A 16,429-nucleotide genomic window follows, 5' to 3' on the forward strand; every position below is an offset into this window, starting at 1 on the left:
TAAATACCCCTCATAGATCATGGATCTGGGGATCTGTGATGTAAATACCCCTCATAGATCAGGGATCTGGAGATATGTGAGGTAAATACTCCTCATAGATCAGGGATCTGGAGATATGTGAGGTAAATACCCCTCATAGATCAGGGATCTAGAGATATGTGAGGTAAATACTCCTCATAGATCAGGGATCTGAGGATATGTGAGGTAAATACCCCTCATAGATCAGGGATCTGGGGATATGTGAGGTAAATATCCCTCAGATCAGGGATCTAGGTATATGTGAAGTAAATACTCCTCATAGATCAGGGATTTGGGGATATGTGAGGTAAATACTCCTCATAGATCAGGGATCTGGGGATATGTGAGGTAAATACCCCTCATAGATCAGGGATCTGGGGATATGTGAGGTAAATATCCCTCAGATCAGGGATCTAGGTATATGTGAAGTAAATACTCCTCATAGATCAGGGATTTGGGGATATGTGAGGTAAATACCCCTCATAGATCAGGGATCTGGGGATATGTGAGGTAAATACCCCTCATAGATCAGGGATCTGAGGATATGTGAGGTAAATACCCCTCATAGATCAGGGATCTGGGGATATGTGAGGTAAATACCCCTCATAGATCAGGGATCTGGGGATATGTGAGGTAAATACCCCTCATAGATCAGGGATCTGGGGATATGTGAGGTAAATATCCCTCATAGATCAGGGATCTGGGGTTACCTGAGGTAAATACCCCTCATAGATCAGGGATCTGGGGATATGTGAGGTAAATACCCCTCATAGATCAGGGATCTGAGGATATGTGAGGTAAATACCCCTCATAGATCAGGGATCTGGGGATATGTGAGGTAAATATCCCTCATAGATCAGGGGTCTAGGGATATGTGAGGTAAATACCCCTCATAGATCAGGGATCTGAGGATATGTGAGGTAAATACCCCTCATAGATCAGGAATCTGGAGATATGTGAGGTAAATACTCCTCATAGATCAGGGATCTGGGGATATGTGAGGTAAATACCCCTCATAGATCAGGGATCTGAGGATATGTGAGGTAAATACCCCTCATAGATCAGGGATCTGGGGATATGTGAGGTAAATACCCCTCATAGATCAGGGATCTGGGGATATGTGAGGTAAATACCCCTCATAGATCAGGGATCTGGGGATATGTGAGGTAAATATCCCTCATAGATCAGGGATCTGGGGTTACCTGAGGTAAATACCCCTCATAGATCAGGGATCTGGGGATATGTGAGGTAAATACCCCTCATAGATCAGGGATCTGAGGATATGTGAGGTAAATACCCCTCATAGATCAGGGATCTGGGGATATGTGAGGTAAATATCCCTCATAGATCAGGGGTCTAGGGATATGTGAGGTAAATACCCCTCATAGATCAGGGATCTGAGGATATGTGAGGTAAATACCCCTCATAGATCAGGAATCTGGAGATATGTGAGGTAAATACTCCTCATAGATCAGGGATCTGGGGATATGTGAGGTAAATACCCCTCATAGATCAGGAATCTGGACATATGTGAGGTAAATACCCCTCATAGATCATGGATCTGGGGATCTGTGATGTAAATACCCCTCATAGATCAGGGATCTGGAGATATGTGAGGTAAATACTCCTCATAGATCAGGGATCTGGAGATATGTGAGGTAAATACCCCTCATAGATCAGGGATCTAGAGATATGTGAGGTAAATACTCCTCATAGATCAGGGATCTGAGGATATGTGAGGTAAATACCCCTCATAGATCAGGGATCTGGGGATATGTGAGGTAAATATCCTTCAGATCAGGGATCTAGGTATATGTGAAGTAAATACTCCTCATAGATCAGGGATCTGGGGATATGTGAGGTAAATACTCCTCATAGATCAGGGATCTGAGGATATGTGAGGTAAATACCCCTCATAGATCAGGGATCTGGGGATATGTGAGGTAAATACTCCTCATAGATCAGGGATCTGGGGATATGTGTGGTAAATACCCCTTATAGATCAGGGATCTGGGGATATGTGAGGTAAATATCCCTCAGATCAGGGATCTAGGTATATGTGAGGTAAATATCCCTCAGATCAGGGATCTAGGTATATGTGAAGTAAATACTCCTCATAGATCAGGGATTTGGGGATATGTGAGGTAAATACTCCTCATAGATCAGGGATCTGGGGATATGTGAGGTAAATACCCCTCATAGATCAGGGATCTGGGGATATGTGAGGTAAATACCCCTCATAGATCAGGGATCTGGGGATATGTGAGGTAAATACTCCTCATAGATCAGGGATCTAGAGATATGTCAGGTAAATACCCCTCATAGATCAGGGATCTGGTGATATGTGAGGTAAATATCCCTCATAGATCAGGGATCTGGGGATATGTGAGGTAAATACCCCTCATAGATCAGGGATCTGGTGATATGTGAGGTAAATACTCCTCATAGATCAGGGATCTGGAGATATGTCAGGTAAATACCCCTCATAGATCAGGGATCTGGGGATATGTGAGGTAAATACCCCTCATAGATCAGGGATCTGGGCATATGTGAGCTAAATACCCCCTCATAGATCAGGGATCTGGGGATATGTGAGGTAAATACCCCTCATAGATCAGGGATCTGGGCATATGTGAGCTAAATACCCCTCATAGATCAGGGATCTGGGGATATGTGAGGTAAATACCCCTCATAGATCAGGGATCTGGGGATATGTGAGGTAAATACCCCTCATAGATCAGGGATCTGGGGATATGTAAGGTAAATATCCCTCATAGATCAGGGATCTGGGGTTACCTGAGGTAAATACCCCTCATAGATCAGGGATCTGGGGATATGTGAGGTAAATACCCCTCATAGATCAGGGATCTGAGGATATGTGAGGTAAATACCCCTCATAGATCAGGGATCTGGGGATATGTGAGGTAAATATCCCTCATAGATCAGGGGTCTAGGGATATGTGAGGTAAATACCCCTCATAGATCAGGGATCTGAGGATATGTGAGGTAAATACCCCTCATAGATCAGGAATCTGGAGATATGTGAGGTAAATACTCCTCATAGATCAGGGATCTGGGGATATGTGAGGTAAATACCCCTCATAGATCAGGAATCTGGACATATGTGAGGTAAATACCCCTCATAGATCATGGATCTGGGGATCTGTGATGTAAATACCCCTCATAGATCAGGGATCTGGAGATATGTGAGGTAAATACTCCTCATAGATCAGGGATCTGGAGATATGTGAGGTAAATACCCCTCATAGATCAGGGATCTAGAGATATGTGAGGTAAATACTCCTCATAGATCAGGGATCTGAGGATATGTGAGGTAAATACCCCTCATAGATCAGGGATCTGGGGATATGTGAGGTAAATATCCTTCAGATCAGGGATCTAGGTATATGTGAAGTAAATACTCCTCATAGATCAGGGATCTGGGGATATGTGAGGTAAATACTCCTCATAGATCAGGGATCTGAGGATATGTGAGGTAAATACCCCTCATAGATCAGGGATCTGGGGATATGTGAGGTAAATACTCCTCATAGATCAGGGATCTGGGGATATGTGAGGTAAATACCCCTCATAGATCAGGGATCTGGGGATATGTGAGGTAAATATCCCTCAGATCAGGGATCTAGGTATATGTGAGGTAAATATCCCTCAGATCAGGGATCTAGGTATATGTGAAGTAAATACTCCTCATAGATCAGGGATTTGGGGATATGTGAGGTAAATACTCCTCATAGATCAGGGATCTGGGGATATGTGAGGTAAATACCCCTCATAGATCAGGGATCTGGGGATATGTGAGGTAAATACCCCTCATAGATCAGGGATCTGGGGATATGTGAGGTAAATACTCCTCATAGATCAGGGATCTAGAGATATGTCAGGTAAATACCCCTCATAGATCAGGGATCTGGTGATATGTGAGGTAAATATCCCTCATAGATCAGGGATCTGGGGATATGTGAGGTAAATACCCCTCATAGATCAGGGATCTGGTGATATGTGAGGTAAATACTCCTCATAGATCAGGGATCTGGAGATATGTCAGGTAAATACCCCTCATAGATCAGGGATCTGGGGATATGTGAGGTAAATACCCCTCATAGATCAGGGATCTGGGCATATGTGAGCTAAATACCCCCTCATAGATCAGGGATCTGGGGATATGTGAGGTAAATACCCCTCATAGATCAGGGATCTGGGCATATGTGAGCTAAATACCCCTCATAGATCAGGGATCTGGGGATATGTGAGGTAAATACCCCTCATAGATCAGGGATCTGGGGATATGTGAGGTAAATACCTTTCATAAATCTGCCCCAGTGAATTTGGGTCTTCTGCCAAATAGCTTGCCCCCATGTGCATAATCAGGAAAAAACTCCAAAGTCAGTGTGAGAAAAACAAAAGACTTTATTACATACAAATAGAATTACAGCAGAGGGTGGCAGGGAACCGGTGTGGAACTACAAGTCCCAGAACAATCGCCTCAAGAATGCAGACCATTACTATAAAGTGATCCAAAGCTCACAAGTGGCTGATACGGGGTGACTATTCGACATCTGGTCCAGTTAACTGAAAGCAAAACGTATCAGGAAAAGTTCCAAAATTTCCATTTTCCTGCTGCTATCAGTGAGTGGAAATATGATCGTCACCACCATGGGGCTTTTTGTAGACAATTCTCTGAAAATACTATGCTCCCCTGGCCTCCTACCTCCCCGTATTGTAATAAGCCAAACGGCGCCAAGAGCAGAACTGGCGTAACCATCGTTCACAAGCTGGGAGAAAAGAGAATATTTTACTCTGATCATGCGTTATGTGCGGAAGAATGGCCCGGCCCTTTCCTTACTAAGAGTGGGGCCTCCCCTGAATCACCTATCGGGGGCCACGTACATGGCTTATTCACAGGCAGTGTTAGGCTCTTTCATGCTATTCACCGCGTCTAACGCGTTTCTCATTTACACATTTCAGGACGGGAGAGAGGATGACGGGTCTCATCCTCCTGTGACGCGACTCCAGGCCACTTGGCGTACGAGGACTGTAACTCCTGAAAAACATATGATCACCAGAGTTAAGTACATATCCTGCACCCATATATACAGTGTCTGATGGTGCGGATATCCTGATAAGTCACTATGGCTGTGGAAACCCGCCTAGTATTCTGAAAGTAAAGTTTTAAAAACATTTCATGAGCCATTTTTTAGTTTTACTGGCGCGTCCAGGTGTACTTATACGTGTATGGCTTAATCATATGCTATTGGCAGGATCAACCAGGTTGCCGCAATCGAAAACGATCTGTCAATGTGAGCAAAGCTGCGGAGTAGAAGCTCCTAGACTTTCTATGGAGGGTGTACACTGGCCTCTTCACGATAAGCACTGCTGCCCCTTTGGTTCAATTTGTGAGAGGACCCAGGCCCCAACTAAGTTTGCCATTGTTTTCTGGAGTGGGGATGAAGGCGGGGGTTTGGCATTTATTATGCAGTAAAAATGACCTTGCAGTATGATTCTTCAGTCAGTATGATTACCACAAAAATATTTAGAAAAATAGCCCAAATGTCAAAAAGTGGGTGTAAGTGGGGGAACGGAATCCCCCCAAACACCCTCCTATACCGACTCAAAAACAACATTTTTTAACAAGAGGAAAAACAGAGTCATCATGGTTTAGAAAAGAATACATATTTTATTGAGACATTCATTTAAAAAATATAACCCCCCCCCCCCCCCCAAAAAAAACCCAAAGTGAAAAGCAAGGTGGACAATGAAATATCCGATCCAGCCAAACAAAGCCTGCCTAAGTGCTGGATACTTAGTCAAATTGACATAAATTTGCAAATAGAAAAAAAGCAAAACAAAGTACTATAAATATGAAGAAACACTGCACCCAAAATTCCTGACCTAAAATTTAATAAAGTGCCTAATAATGTCAGGATTTGCAGGCCTTTATTAGACTGACCATATGGTGGTGCACTCTGTGGTGCACTGCTAAAAAGCAGTCAGACAAAGCCTGTCAGATAAGGTGCAGTGTGCATATTTTCAGTAGTATAAAGTTTTGCAAAATAAGAGAACATTTGAACAAGATCCCCCAAAGAAAGAGAGGAAAATAACCTCTTTTTACTTATTGGATTGATAACAGGGGAAATGTGTCATTGAAAGTTAACATGAGGAAGATGGTATTCTTACCAAGGATGGCAGGCTGGGGTGAGGGTTCATCGGATAGGGATCAGGGTGCGTCCCCCGACGCGCGTTTCGCGGCAGCTGGGGCCGCTTTCTCAAGGGGCAGTCCCTATCAGTCCCTATGTAGGATCAGGGTGAAAACATTGCAAGCCTCCTCCTGTTTCCTCTTCTGATTGTTAGGCCATGCAATGTCATTACACTGCGGCATGACACACACGTGATGTTGTGGAGGACTAGTAATAAGAAGAGGCATTGGGGATATCGCAGGTTGGAGGCAGTTCGCAGTGCTCAAGTCTGGCATCAATGTGGCCACTAGTCCAGGGTCCTGTAAATCTTTTTACTATTATGGTAATACCAGACTTGTAGAGTCCTTTTTATATTTTAATGATTTAAAACTCTTCCTTTGGCGTCAAAGACCTTGCCCTATCTTGGATCTCCTCATACCTTTCTAACCGCACATTTAGTGTCTCCCACTCCCATGCTACCTCCTCACCCCGCCCCCTCTCTGCTGGAGTCCCTCAAGGCTCTGTCCTAGGACCCCTACTCTTCTCAATCTATACCCTAGGCCTGGGACAGCTCATAAAATCCCATGGCTTCCAGTACCATCCGTACGCTGATGACACCCAGATCTACCTCTCTGGCCCAGATGTCACCTCTCTGCTGTCCAGAATCCCAGCATGTCTAGCAGCCATATCCTCCTTCTTCTCCTCCCGCTACCTCAAGCTCAATGTGGACAAATCTGAACTCATTATCTTTCCCCATCTCGCATATCCTTCCCACCTGATCTTCCTATCACAATAAACGACATCACTCTTTCCGCTGTACCGACAATCCGCTTCCTCGGAGTAACCCTTGACTCTACCCTGTCCTTCAAACCCCACATCCAAGCTCTCGTTGCCTCCAGCTCAAAAATATTTCCAGAATCCGTCCTTTCCTCAACCCTCAATCTACTAAACTGCTTGTGCATGCCCTCATCATCTCCCGCCTCGACTACTGCAACATCCTCCTCTGTGGCCTACCTGCTAACACTCTCGCACCCCTCCAGTCCATCCTCAACTCTGCTGCACAACTGGTCCATCTCTCTCCTCGCTACTCCTCTGATACCCCCCTTTGCAAATCCCTTCACTGGCTCCCATTCCCCCAGCGTATCCAGTTCAAACTACTAACACTGACCTACAAAGCCAACCATAACCTCTCTCCTCCGTACATCTCCGAACTAATCTCCCGATCTATTCCCTCACGTAATCTCCGGTCCTCCCAAGACCTCCTTCTCTCCTCCACACTTATCCGTTCCTCACGCAATCGCCTCCAAGATTTCTCCCGAATATCCCCCATCCCATGGAATTCTGTGCCTCAACACGTCCGATTATCCACCAAACCTGGATCCTTCAGACGGAACCTGAAAACCCATCTCTTCAAACAAGCTACAACCTGCCATGACCCTACTGCCACCTCAACAGCACCGGAGCTAGTGCAACCCCTCAACCTACTGTTTCCTTCCCCATCATCCTGTAGAATGTAAGCCCCCAAGGGCAGGGTCCTCTTCCCTCCGTACCGTTCTATCATTATTAGTTTGTTTACTGTAAGTGATATCCGTATTTGGTATGTAACCCCTTCTTATGTACAGCACCATGGAATAAATGGCGCTATATAAATTAATAATAATAATAGTAATAAAAAAAATTCACAACTTTGTAAAAAAAAAAAAAAAAAATCCAAGTGCAGTGAAATAAGGAAAAAAAACACAACACAATTCCGTCTGTTTTTTTTTCCCCTTTGCAGGACGATTACAGCTATACCAAAATGATATATGTGTGTGTATATTGGGAGCACAAAGATGGAGGCACCAGATCTACAGAAATTGACCTAATAGTCCGGCACTTTATAACATCAGTGACAGAGAAGTACGGACAATTACCAGAGTGGTCAGACGTTCTCGGTTGTCACGGTCCTCCTTGTAAGCACAGGGTCCTGGATACACTCCTCGTTCTGCTCTTTGGCCAATTCAAGGAAAACCTGTGGACCCAGACAATTGTTGTTATGATGGATTTTCATCATCCATTCCATATTGTTTGCCCCCAGAACTCTAGTAACATCCAAAGAGTCATTCTGCTGCTTTCCAATCTACTCTCAGGCTGCTGAGTTCTTATATTTTCCTGCTGCCTCTTCTGGTTCAGTGTCTGGACAGAGCATGTTCTGCTGAGAATCATTGCGAGAGACTGGAGGAATACAGAGTTGTCTAGAGGAAGGAGTACAGATGGGCCTGGAGGGAGGAGGACAGATGAGTCTGGAGAAAGGAAGGACAGCGGGATCTGGAGGGAGGAAGGAGAACGTCTGCGGAGGAAGGAGGACAGAGGGGTGTGGAGGGAGAAAGACAGGTCAGGAAGGAGCAGGACAGAGAGCTCTGCAAGGAGCAGGACAGGGGTTTGGAGGGAGGAGGACAGGGGTTTGGAGGGAGGAGGACAGAGGTGTCTGGAGGGAGGAGGACAGATGGATGTGGAAAAAGGATGACCCAGGAGTCTGGGGGGAAGGAGGACAGAGGGGTCTGGAGGGAAGGAGGGGGACAAGAGGGTTCTGGGGAGAAGGAGAACAGAAGAATCTGGGGAGGGATGAGGACATAGAGGCCTGTAAGGAGGAGGAATGATGGGTCTGGGGGGTAGGATAATAGAGGGTTCTGGGGCGAGGAAGACCGAGGAGCTTGGAGGGAGGAGGACAAGAGGGGTCTAGAGGGAGGAGGACAAGATGGGTCTAGAGGGAGAGGAAGACAAGATGGGTCTGGAGGGAGGAGGACAAGATGGGTCTTGAGTGAGCAGTACAAGAGGGGTCTTGAGGGAGCAGGACAGGAGGGGTCTGGAGGAAGGAGGGGGGCAGAAGAGAGGAAGAGGACATATGCACTCAGTGGAGTGCAGTTAATGAATTCTTTTGAGAACCCTGCTATTAAAAGTGGAAATAAAGAACAAAAACAACAAATTCTGAATTAAAATAGAGGAGCAAGAGGAACAGACTACAAACTAAAATGTGTCTATAGAAATGCATAGAGCTGAAAACAAACGAAAAATTGGAGCTGCTAACAGGAAGAGAGATATGATGTCATAGGCATCACTGACACTTGGTGGGATGATGCACATGATGGGAATGCAAACCTTGAAGGCTACAACTTATTTATTAAAAACAGGATTAACAAGAGGGGAGGAGGTGTTACATTGTATGTTAGGAAAACATATATTTCCACAGAGATCCGAGCATCAGAGAATGGTAGCTCTGCAGAAACTTTTTGGGTAAGAATACAAGGAGAGAAGAACAGAAAGGACACTATTGTAGGTGTTTACTATAGGCCACCTGGACAGACTGAAGATATGGCTGAGCTCTTTTTACATCAGATGCCTCTGTTCTCAAAAAAGTACAATACAGTGATCATGGGAGATTTTAACTATACAGAAATCTGTTGGGAATCTTTCTCTGTCAAAAGTAATGGGTCCAGAAAATTCTTATCTTCTCTCGCTGACAACTTTATCTTTCAAAAGGTAGAAAAGAGAACAAGAGGGTCTGCCATTTTGGACCTATTTCTTACCAACAGGGAAGAAATAGTTGAGGAAGTAAAGGTGGTTGGGAATTTAGGAGGCCATCATGCTATCCTGGAATTTTGGATTACAAGAGGAGGAAGACCAACGAGGACTCAGACTTTAAGTTTGGACTTTAGAAAGGCAGAATTTAATGGACTCAGAAAGAGGGTAGGAAAGGTCGAATGGCTGGATGTTCTAATGAACAGAAATGTTCAAGAAGGATGGGAGATTTTGCTAAATGAAATTCTCACTCCACAATCAGTAACAATCCCAAAAAGAAGGAAGAATTGGAAACATTTAAAGACACCAGGATGGATGAACACAGAACTTAAACACTTGTTAACAAAGAAATGTTTATTAAATTGAAAGAGGGCAGCAAAAGAAGAATATAAGAATATAATGCTGTCTGCAGGGAATGCAGGGCAAGTGTTAGAAGAGCTAAAGCCAGTAATGAATTGCAGCTTGCAAGGGAGACCAAAAGCAATAAAAAAGGATTTGGGGGGGTATGTCAAAAGCAAAAGAAAAGCCAAAAATGCTACAGGATTTTTACAGGATGAAAAGGGTGAAGTGGTCAAAAGTGATGTTGAAAAGGCCGAACTTTTAAATTCCTATTTTGCATCTGTGTTCTCTAAGAAAGCATATATAACATCAACTGATCTTCACTGTGCTATCGGAGGAATAAAATAATCCACACTATCTATAAACAGAGAGATGGTAAGGTAACACCTCGCTAATTTAAATCTCCTGGTCCAGATGAATTACATCCTAGGGTATTTGCAAAATCCTGGTGAACAGGGGAAGTCCCAGAAGATTGGAGAAGGCTATCTGTTGTTCCTATCTTCTGAAAAGGCCTTCAGGGAGAATATGAAGCAGTTACTGGGAGAATAAAATTTAATTTTCGTTTGTAGCCGATGCTCAAGTAAGCCGGCCGCAGTTTACCGGCAGATACCTTGATACCTGCATGTTGATAACGGTTCTGGACATGTCAGGTTCCCTTTACAGCATCTTCCACAATGCACTGGTTATTACATCCCTCAGTGTGTTTTATCTGCCCGTCCATCACAATACTGGACAGCTAACCGATGCTACTGGTGTATGGGCAGTACCTGCTCCAGGGTGGGCTGGGAGAAGCTGTACTCCTCAATGTCATGGACTCGCTTCGCTGCACACGGGAGAAGAGACAATGGTCAGTTCTAGACTTGAGAACATCGGTGTCCCTACGACAATACTTCCTCCTCTTACCTTCCTCCAGCTGAGTGAAAGCCTGAGATAAGGACTGCACATTGTCCATAGGGATCTTGTAGCACAGCAGCGAGGAGAACCTGTGAAGATGACATACACGTTGTCCTCCGCCCTGATGTGATCCACCAGGACGGTGCGTGTGTGCCCTCGTTACCTGTCCTGTCTGTCCGCCTGCGGGAAGATGCGGCTGATCTCCTGGTGGATCTCATCCACCCGCTGGGAATCCTTCATCTTCATCTCCAGGAGGTAACCTTTACCAAACTTACTCTTCAGCTGCTGGATGGACCCGATGCATCTGGAGACAGAGCGGGGTGAGAATTAAAGGGACGGGACAGACTTCTATGAATTATGTATAATGGTTGAACATTGAAAACTTTTGCAAATTTCCAATGTTCCAATTCCTAACCGTTGTCAGGATATCAGCCTCCTGGCAGAAAATGGAGGCATTCATTGACTTAGTCCTGTAGATGATGCTCATGGCCTCATTTCAGTGTAGAGAATTGTCTTTGACACCAGTTAAAGGGGTTGTCCTGTACATATTATGTTGATATTGGTACCCTGTAACCCCTCCTCACCACTGCCTGTGTCCCCTGCCAGTCTTTTTTTCTTCTTGGGGGAAGGGCGGTGTCACTTGATCGCTGCCAATCTGTACCCACTGGTGTTGTGTCAGAGCCGGAAGAAACAGTCTCCTAGCTCTCCTGGTTCAGACGGAAAATCGCTTCACATGTGACATCCCCCGCCAGAAAATGAAGAGAATAGACCAGTGGAGGACACAGACAGCTATGCAGGGGTCCGGTAGTTTCATATCTGTTTCGCGGGGTCACCTGAGCTTCCCAGACACCATAATGGCGACGCGGTCACACACGGCCTCCGCCTCCTCCATGTAGTGCGTGGTCAGGATGGCGCCTCTCTCCTTGTTCCGGAAAGCTGCTCGGAGGGCTCTCCTGTAATAAAGAAGAAGAGTCTACTATACGGAGACTGGACCGGGCTGGTTCTGGTTGTATGGTGTGGTCAGGAGGTGCCGGACTATAGGACCTAGAGATGTTTATGGGCCGCCCGGACGACTCACCACAGTCTCTGCTGCCCCTTAGGATCCAGACCGGTGGAAGGTTCATCCAGGAGGGCGATGGTCGGGTTGCCCAGCATGCTGATGGCAAAGCAAACCTGCCGGGCAATGAACAGGAATTATTTTTATTGCTATGGTCATCAGCACTGAGACTCGGGAATGATGCACAAGACATCTTCTGTCCAGACTGACTGAAGCCTCCTGAGTGGAGGTGCTAGGCCTGAATATGGAGGCATTGATGTTCCCAATAGCTGCAGAATATAAAGGATCATTTACCCCCACTATATCCACTATTATATCCTGGTGCAGGACCCCCAGCTCCAATCCAATAGGGCCTTCTAGAGCCAATTCCTAGGATCACTTGGGGTTTCCAAGCAGTCGGACCCTCACTGATCAAAAAGTTATCACCGATCAACAGGTTAGGTGATAACTTTCAATGTTGGGATTTAGTTGCCCAGACTATTGGTTTGGTCACCATCCTGCGTATAAACGTAGCAAGATTTTTGGGCCACTTACTTTCCTGGACACCCCGACAGACAACTTCTCGGCAGGTTTATTAAGATGGTCCTTCAATTCCAAGGCTTCTGACACCCTAAGACAAGCGTCAAGATATCAGTCTTCTGGTATAAGGTAATCCAACTCATCTGTATCCTGAAAAGTTCTATATGTCCTCTTATATCATGTGCAGCAGTGCCAAAAAGTGACTTCTATGCTGCAGGGTGATAACTACCAGAGGACCATGTAACGCTGGCCTCGTGACTATATTTTTTTATATTACTTGTATAATGTAGATATACCACTCTCTTTTGTACTAGTTTTTATTTTATCTGTGCCTTCTCTTGTACTTTGCAGTGGTCTGGTTACCGCTTTATGGCTTTCTCCACGTCGTCTTTTTTCATGCCGTTCACTGCGGCGTAGCTCTCCAGATGTTCGGTCACTGTCAGGTTGGGCCACAGAGGACTGGATTGTGGACAGTATCCCAAGGGTGCAGAGTAGATGTCGGCTGCACTACACAGAACGACCTGCAGAGGGCACATATGGAAAGACAGCCGTCACTCACAAACAATGGTTAGCAAGTAAGTAGCACACACATCTCTCCTGTCCTGGTCTCCTACCTCTCCGGCTGTCGGCTCCAGTTCACCAGCCAGCATCAAAATACATGTCGTTTTTCCGGCTCCATTGGGCCCCAATAATCCCAGGACTTCACCTGTACACAGAAAAGTCACACAAGTTGTTGTAGTTGCTGTAAATGTGTGAAAACTTCATTACATGGGGAAAGCTCCATCCTGTTCAGGAAGAATATTCCCTTATATGCAGTGAGACTGTGGGAGGTTGGGGGTTGTTATATGTCCCCGTGGCTCTTATGCAAAGAAAGTCCAAGTGGCTGATTCATTAAGGTTTGTATTGTAGGATTCTGCTCTAAAACACCTTAATAACGTGTAATATTTCCAAGCAATTCAAAAGTTGCGCAAAAATATTGCAACTTTTGCCAGTTCCAGCAAGCTACACCAATATGGTCAGGACCATCAAATTTACCCCCGCCCATCAAATTCATGAAAAGTTTTGCTGCTTAATAAATTAAGAACATCGTTCTCCAGCCTCCTGTCCATGTGGTTTGTCACTCCTATGGAGTCTTATTTGTTACGCCTATGGGGTCGGGTTTGTCACTCCTATGGAGTCTTATTTGTTACGCCTATGGAGTTGGGTTTGTCACTCCTATGGGGTCAGGTTTGTTACGCCTATGGAGTTGGGTTTGTCCCTCCTATGGAGTTGGGTTTGTCACTCCTATGGAGTTGGGTTTATCACTCCTATGGAGTCTTGTTTGTTACGCCTATGGAGTCTTGTTTGTTACGCCTATGGAGTTGGGTTTGTCACTCCTATGGAGTCTTGTTTGTTACGCCTATGGAGTTGGGTTTATCACTCCTATGGAGTCTTGTTTGTTACACCTATGGAGTTGGGTTTGTCACTCCTATGGGGTTGGGTTTGTCACTCCTATGGGGTCGGGTTTGTCACTCCTATGGAGTCGGGTTTGTCACTCCTATGGAGTCTTGTTTGTTACTCCTATGGGGTTGAGTTTGTCACTCCTATGGGGTCGGGTCTGTCATGACTTTAGGATATGGGACGGACCCCCACTCTATCTTAAAACAACCATAACTACAGTAAAGCTCGACACTGGAATAAATTGTCAAAATGGCCACAGCTTTATTTAAATCACAGGATTAAAACAATCACATTAGGAGTCAGGTGAAATGCTAGTACATTGGGATTCACCAGTACTGTGATATCCCCAGCTATATGACATACCACACCAGGACAGACAGCCATAAAGGGGTGGCACGCACTGGCGGCCATTCAAGCAGAGCCAGTAAACTTTCAGGCACCAATGACCCTATTATCCTCCTGTGCTTAACCACCTTGCCCGCCCCTGATTGACGTTACATTTACAACATCCTTGAGGCTGGCCACCAAAGCCTGTTCACCACCATGAGGTTTTACATCCTCTATTAGTTAAAATGAGTCCACCTTAACTTGTCTGCAACTTCCACCTGACTCCTAAACCACAAAGTTGTGACGGGTTATAAATTTCAAGCCACATATGACACTTTTAGCCATTTCATTTTATAAATCACTTTGGTAAACTTACAAAGTAAATGCCCCTGCAAAGGGCAACTTGGCAACCTCCGACTCATAAAGAGTCATCCACAGCACTCAGGAGAGGAAAAAAAACCTGTGGAGGAAACTTCTAGGGAACCATGGCTGAGGGATTGCCTTTCCCTTTGGCTTAGATGGTTAATGCTAATTTTAACTCTTTATAGCCATGATAAAATTGGACATGGTACAAGATATACAATGGCTAATTTTAACAAACACAATAAAGCATTCCTCATTATACAAGTAATGGTTGAATAAAGTGTTTTAGGACAGTAATTATAACGGTGGGAGGGCAGGTGATGTTTCGTCCAGTTCATCCGGTGAGAGAAAGAAGTCATAGAGTTACCGCCTCTATGTAAGCCCCACCCTTCTCACAGAAAGACACCAGGCACAGACAATACTGTGGTCCTTCCTCTTAAAGCAGAATCATTCTTGCTTAAAGTCTACACAGCTATACTAACAATGCTGCAGGAGTTAAAGGTCCACCCCTCCAAAAGTCATGTCCCCTCTGCTTAGTGCTCCAGGGGTTTTTGTCTTATGGATTTGGAATTGTCACTCCAATGGAGTCGGGATTGTCACTCCAATGGAGTCGGGATTGTCACTCCAATGGAGTCGGGTTTGTCACTCCAATGGAGTCGGGTTTGTCACTCCAATGGAGTCGGGTTTGTCACTCCAATGAAGTTGGGATTGTCACTCCAATGGAGTCGGGATTGTCACTCCAATGAAGTCGGGATTGTCACTCCAATGAAGTCGGGATTGTCACTCCAATGAAGTTGGGATTGTCACTCCAATGGAGTCGGGATTGTCACTCTAATGAAGTCGGGATTGTCACTCCAATGAAGTCGGGATTGTCACTCCAATGGAGTCGGAATTGTCACTCCAATGGAGTCAGGATTGTCACTCCAATGGAGTCAGGATTGTCACTCTAATGAAGTCGGGATTGTCACTCCAATGAAGTCGGGATTGTCACTCCAATGGAGTCGGGATTGTCACTCCAATGGAGTCGGGATTGTCACTCCAATGGAGTCGGGTTTGTCACTCCAATGGAGTCGGGTTTGTCACTCCAATGGAGTCGGGATTGTCACTCCAATGGAGTCGGGATTGTCACTCCTATGAAGTCAGGTGTGTCAGTTCAATGGAGTCGAGTTTGTCACACCTATGGAGTCGGGTTTGTAACCTGATGCAAGCATGCATAAGGTTCCAACATCATAACCTCAAGACGTGTGCCATGATGTTGCGCTTGCATGCGCAGAACCTTTCCAAGCCTCATCAGAGCCGGAAATCCCAGCCTAGAGTGAAAAGGCTGGCGGTGATAAGAAGATGCAACAAGGTCCTAACGAGTGACAGTAACCTTTTGACGGCCTTTTACGGTTCAGAAAATGGCGGCCATCTTGCTGAAACCATGCAGAAACAAATTACAAAAAAATCTGCATTTTAATGAATGCGAAATTTGCAATATTTGTAATGTTTACAATTGCCAAACAAGGAATAAGGACCATTCATCTGTATATGGTAATATGCGAAATTGTTATTGAAATTGTAACTAAAGGTAATTGCATACAGTAAAAAGTTTTTTTTATAGCATGTCAATGATGTTTGGAGTGCGTTTTACCAATTTGCTATATTTTATGGATAGGAAGAATCAATATGTGCACTCAAAACCTTGACTCCAATATATTGCCTTTCAAAAAAATTTGGT

At 45.0% G+C, this 16,429-nt stretch overlaps 1 protein-coding gene and 1 long non-coding RNA gene across 3 annotated transcripts in view; one reads left to right on the forward strand and one right to left on the reverse strand.

Moving 5' to 3' along the window:
• Positions 1 to 5,217, forward strand: part of LOC141176358 (uncharacterized) — a 35,344-nt gene extending 30,127 nt beyond the window's left edge. Inside the window, exon 2 of the long non-coding RNA XR_012253143.1 lies at positions 5,005 to 5,217. This is a non-coding gene — a long non-coding RNA (uncharacterized lncRNA). The remainder of the gene's footprint in view (positions 1 to 5,004) is intronic.
• The window catches only part of LOC141176357 (ATP-binding cassette sub-family A member 9-like), a 177,788-nt gene continuing 165,785 nt past the window's right edge, over positions 4,427 to 16,429 (reverse strand). For both annotated transcript variants that reach the window (XM_073660303.1, XM_073660302.1), the window contains 10 exons: positions 13,194 to 13,285; positions 12,943 to 13,100; positions 12,595 to 12,670; positions 12,082 to 12,176; positions 11,837 to 11,956; positions 11,167 to 11,307; positions 11,013 to 11,092; positions 10,877 to 10,932; positions 8,126 to 8,223; positions 4,427 to 5,080 (listed from right to left, as the gene is read on the reverse strand). In XM_073660303.1, coding sequence (XP_073516404.1) covers positions 8,134 to 8,223; positions 10,877 to 10,932; positions 11,013 to 11,092; positions 11,167 to 11,307; positions 11,837 to 11,956; positions 12,082 to 12,176; positions 12,595 to 12,670; positions 12,943 to 13,100; positions 13,194 to 13,285 — 908 coding nt within the window. In that variant the 3' untranslated portion in view covers positions 4,427 to 5,080; positions 8,126 to 8,133. The remainder of the gene's footprint in view (positions 5,081 to 8,125; positions 8,224 to 10,876; positions 10,933 to 11,012; positions 11,093 to 11,166; positions 11,308 to 11,836; positions 11,957 to 12,081; positions 12,177 to 12,594; positions 12,671 to 12,942; positions 13,101 to 13,193; positions 13,286 to 16,429) is intronic.

This window comes from Phyllobates terribilis, unplaced genomic scaffold (genome assembly GCF_046119375.1).
Source record: "Phyllobates terribilis strain yellow unplaced genomic scaffold, ASM4611937v1 Scaffold_25__1_contigs__length_18738178, whole genome shotgun sequence".
Classification (NCBI taxonomy): domain Eukaryota; kingdom Metazoa; phylum Chordata; class Amphibia; order Anura; family Dendrobatidae; genus Phyllobates; species Phyllobates terribilis.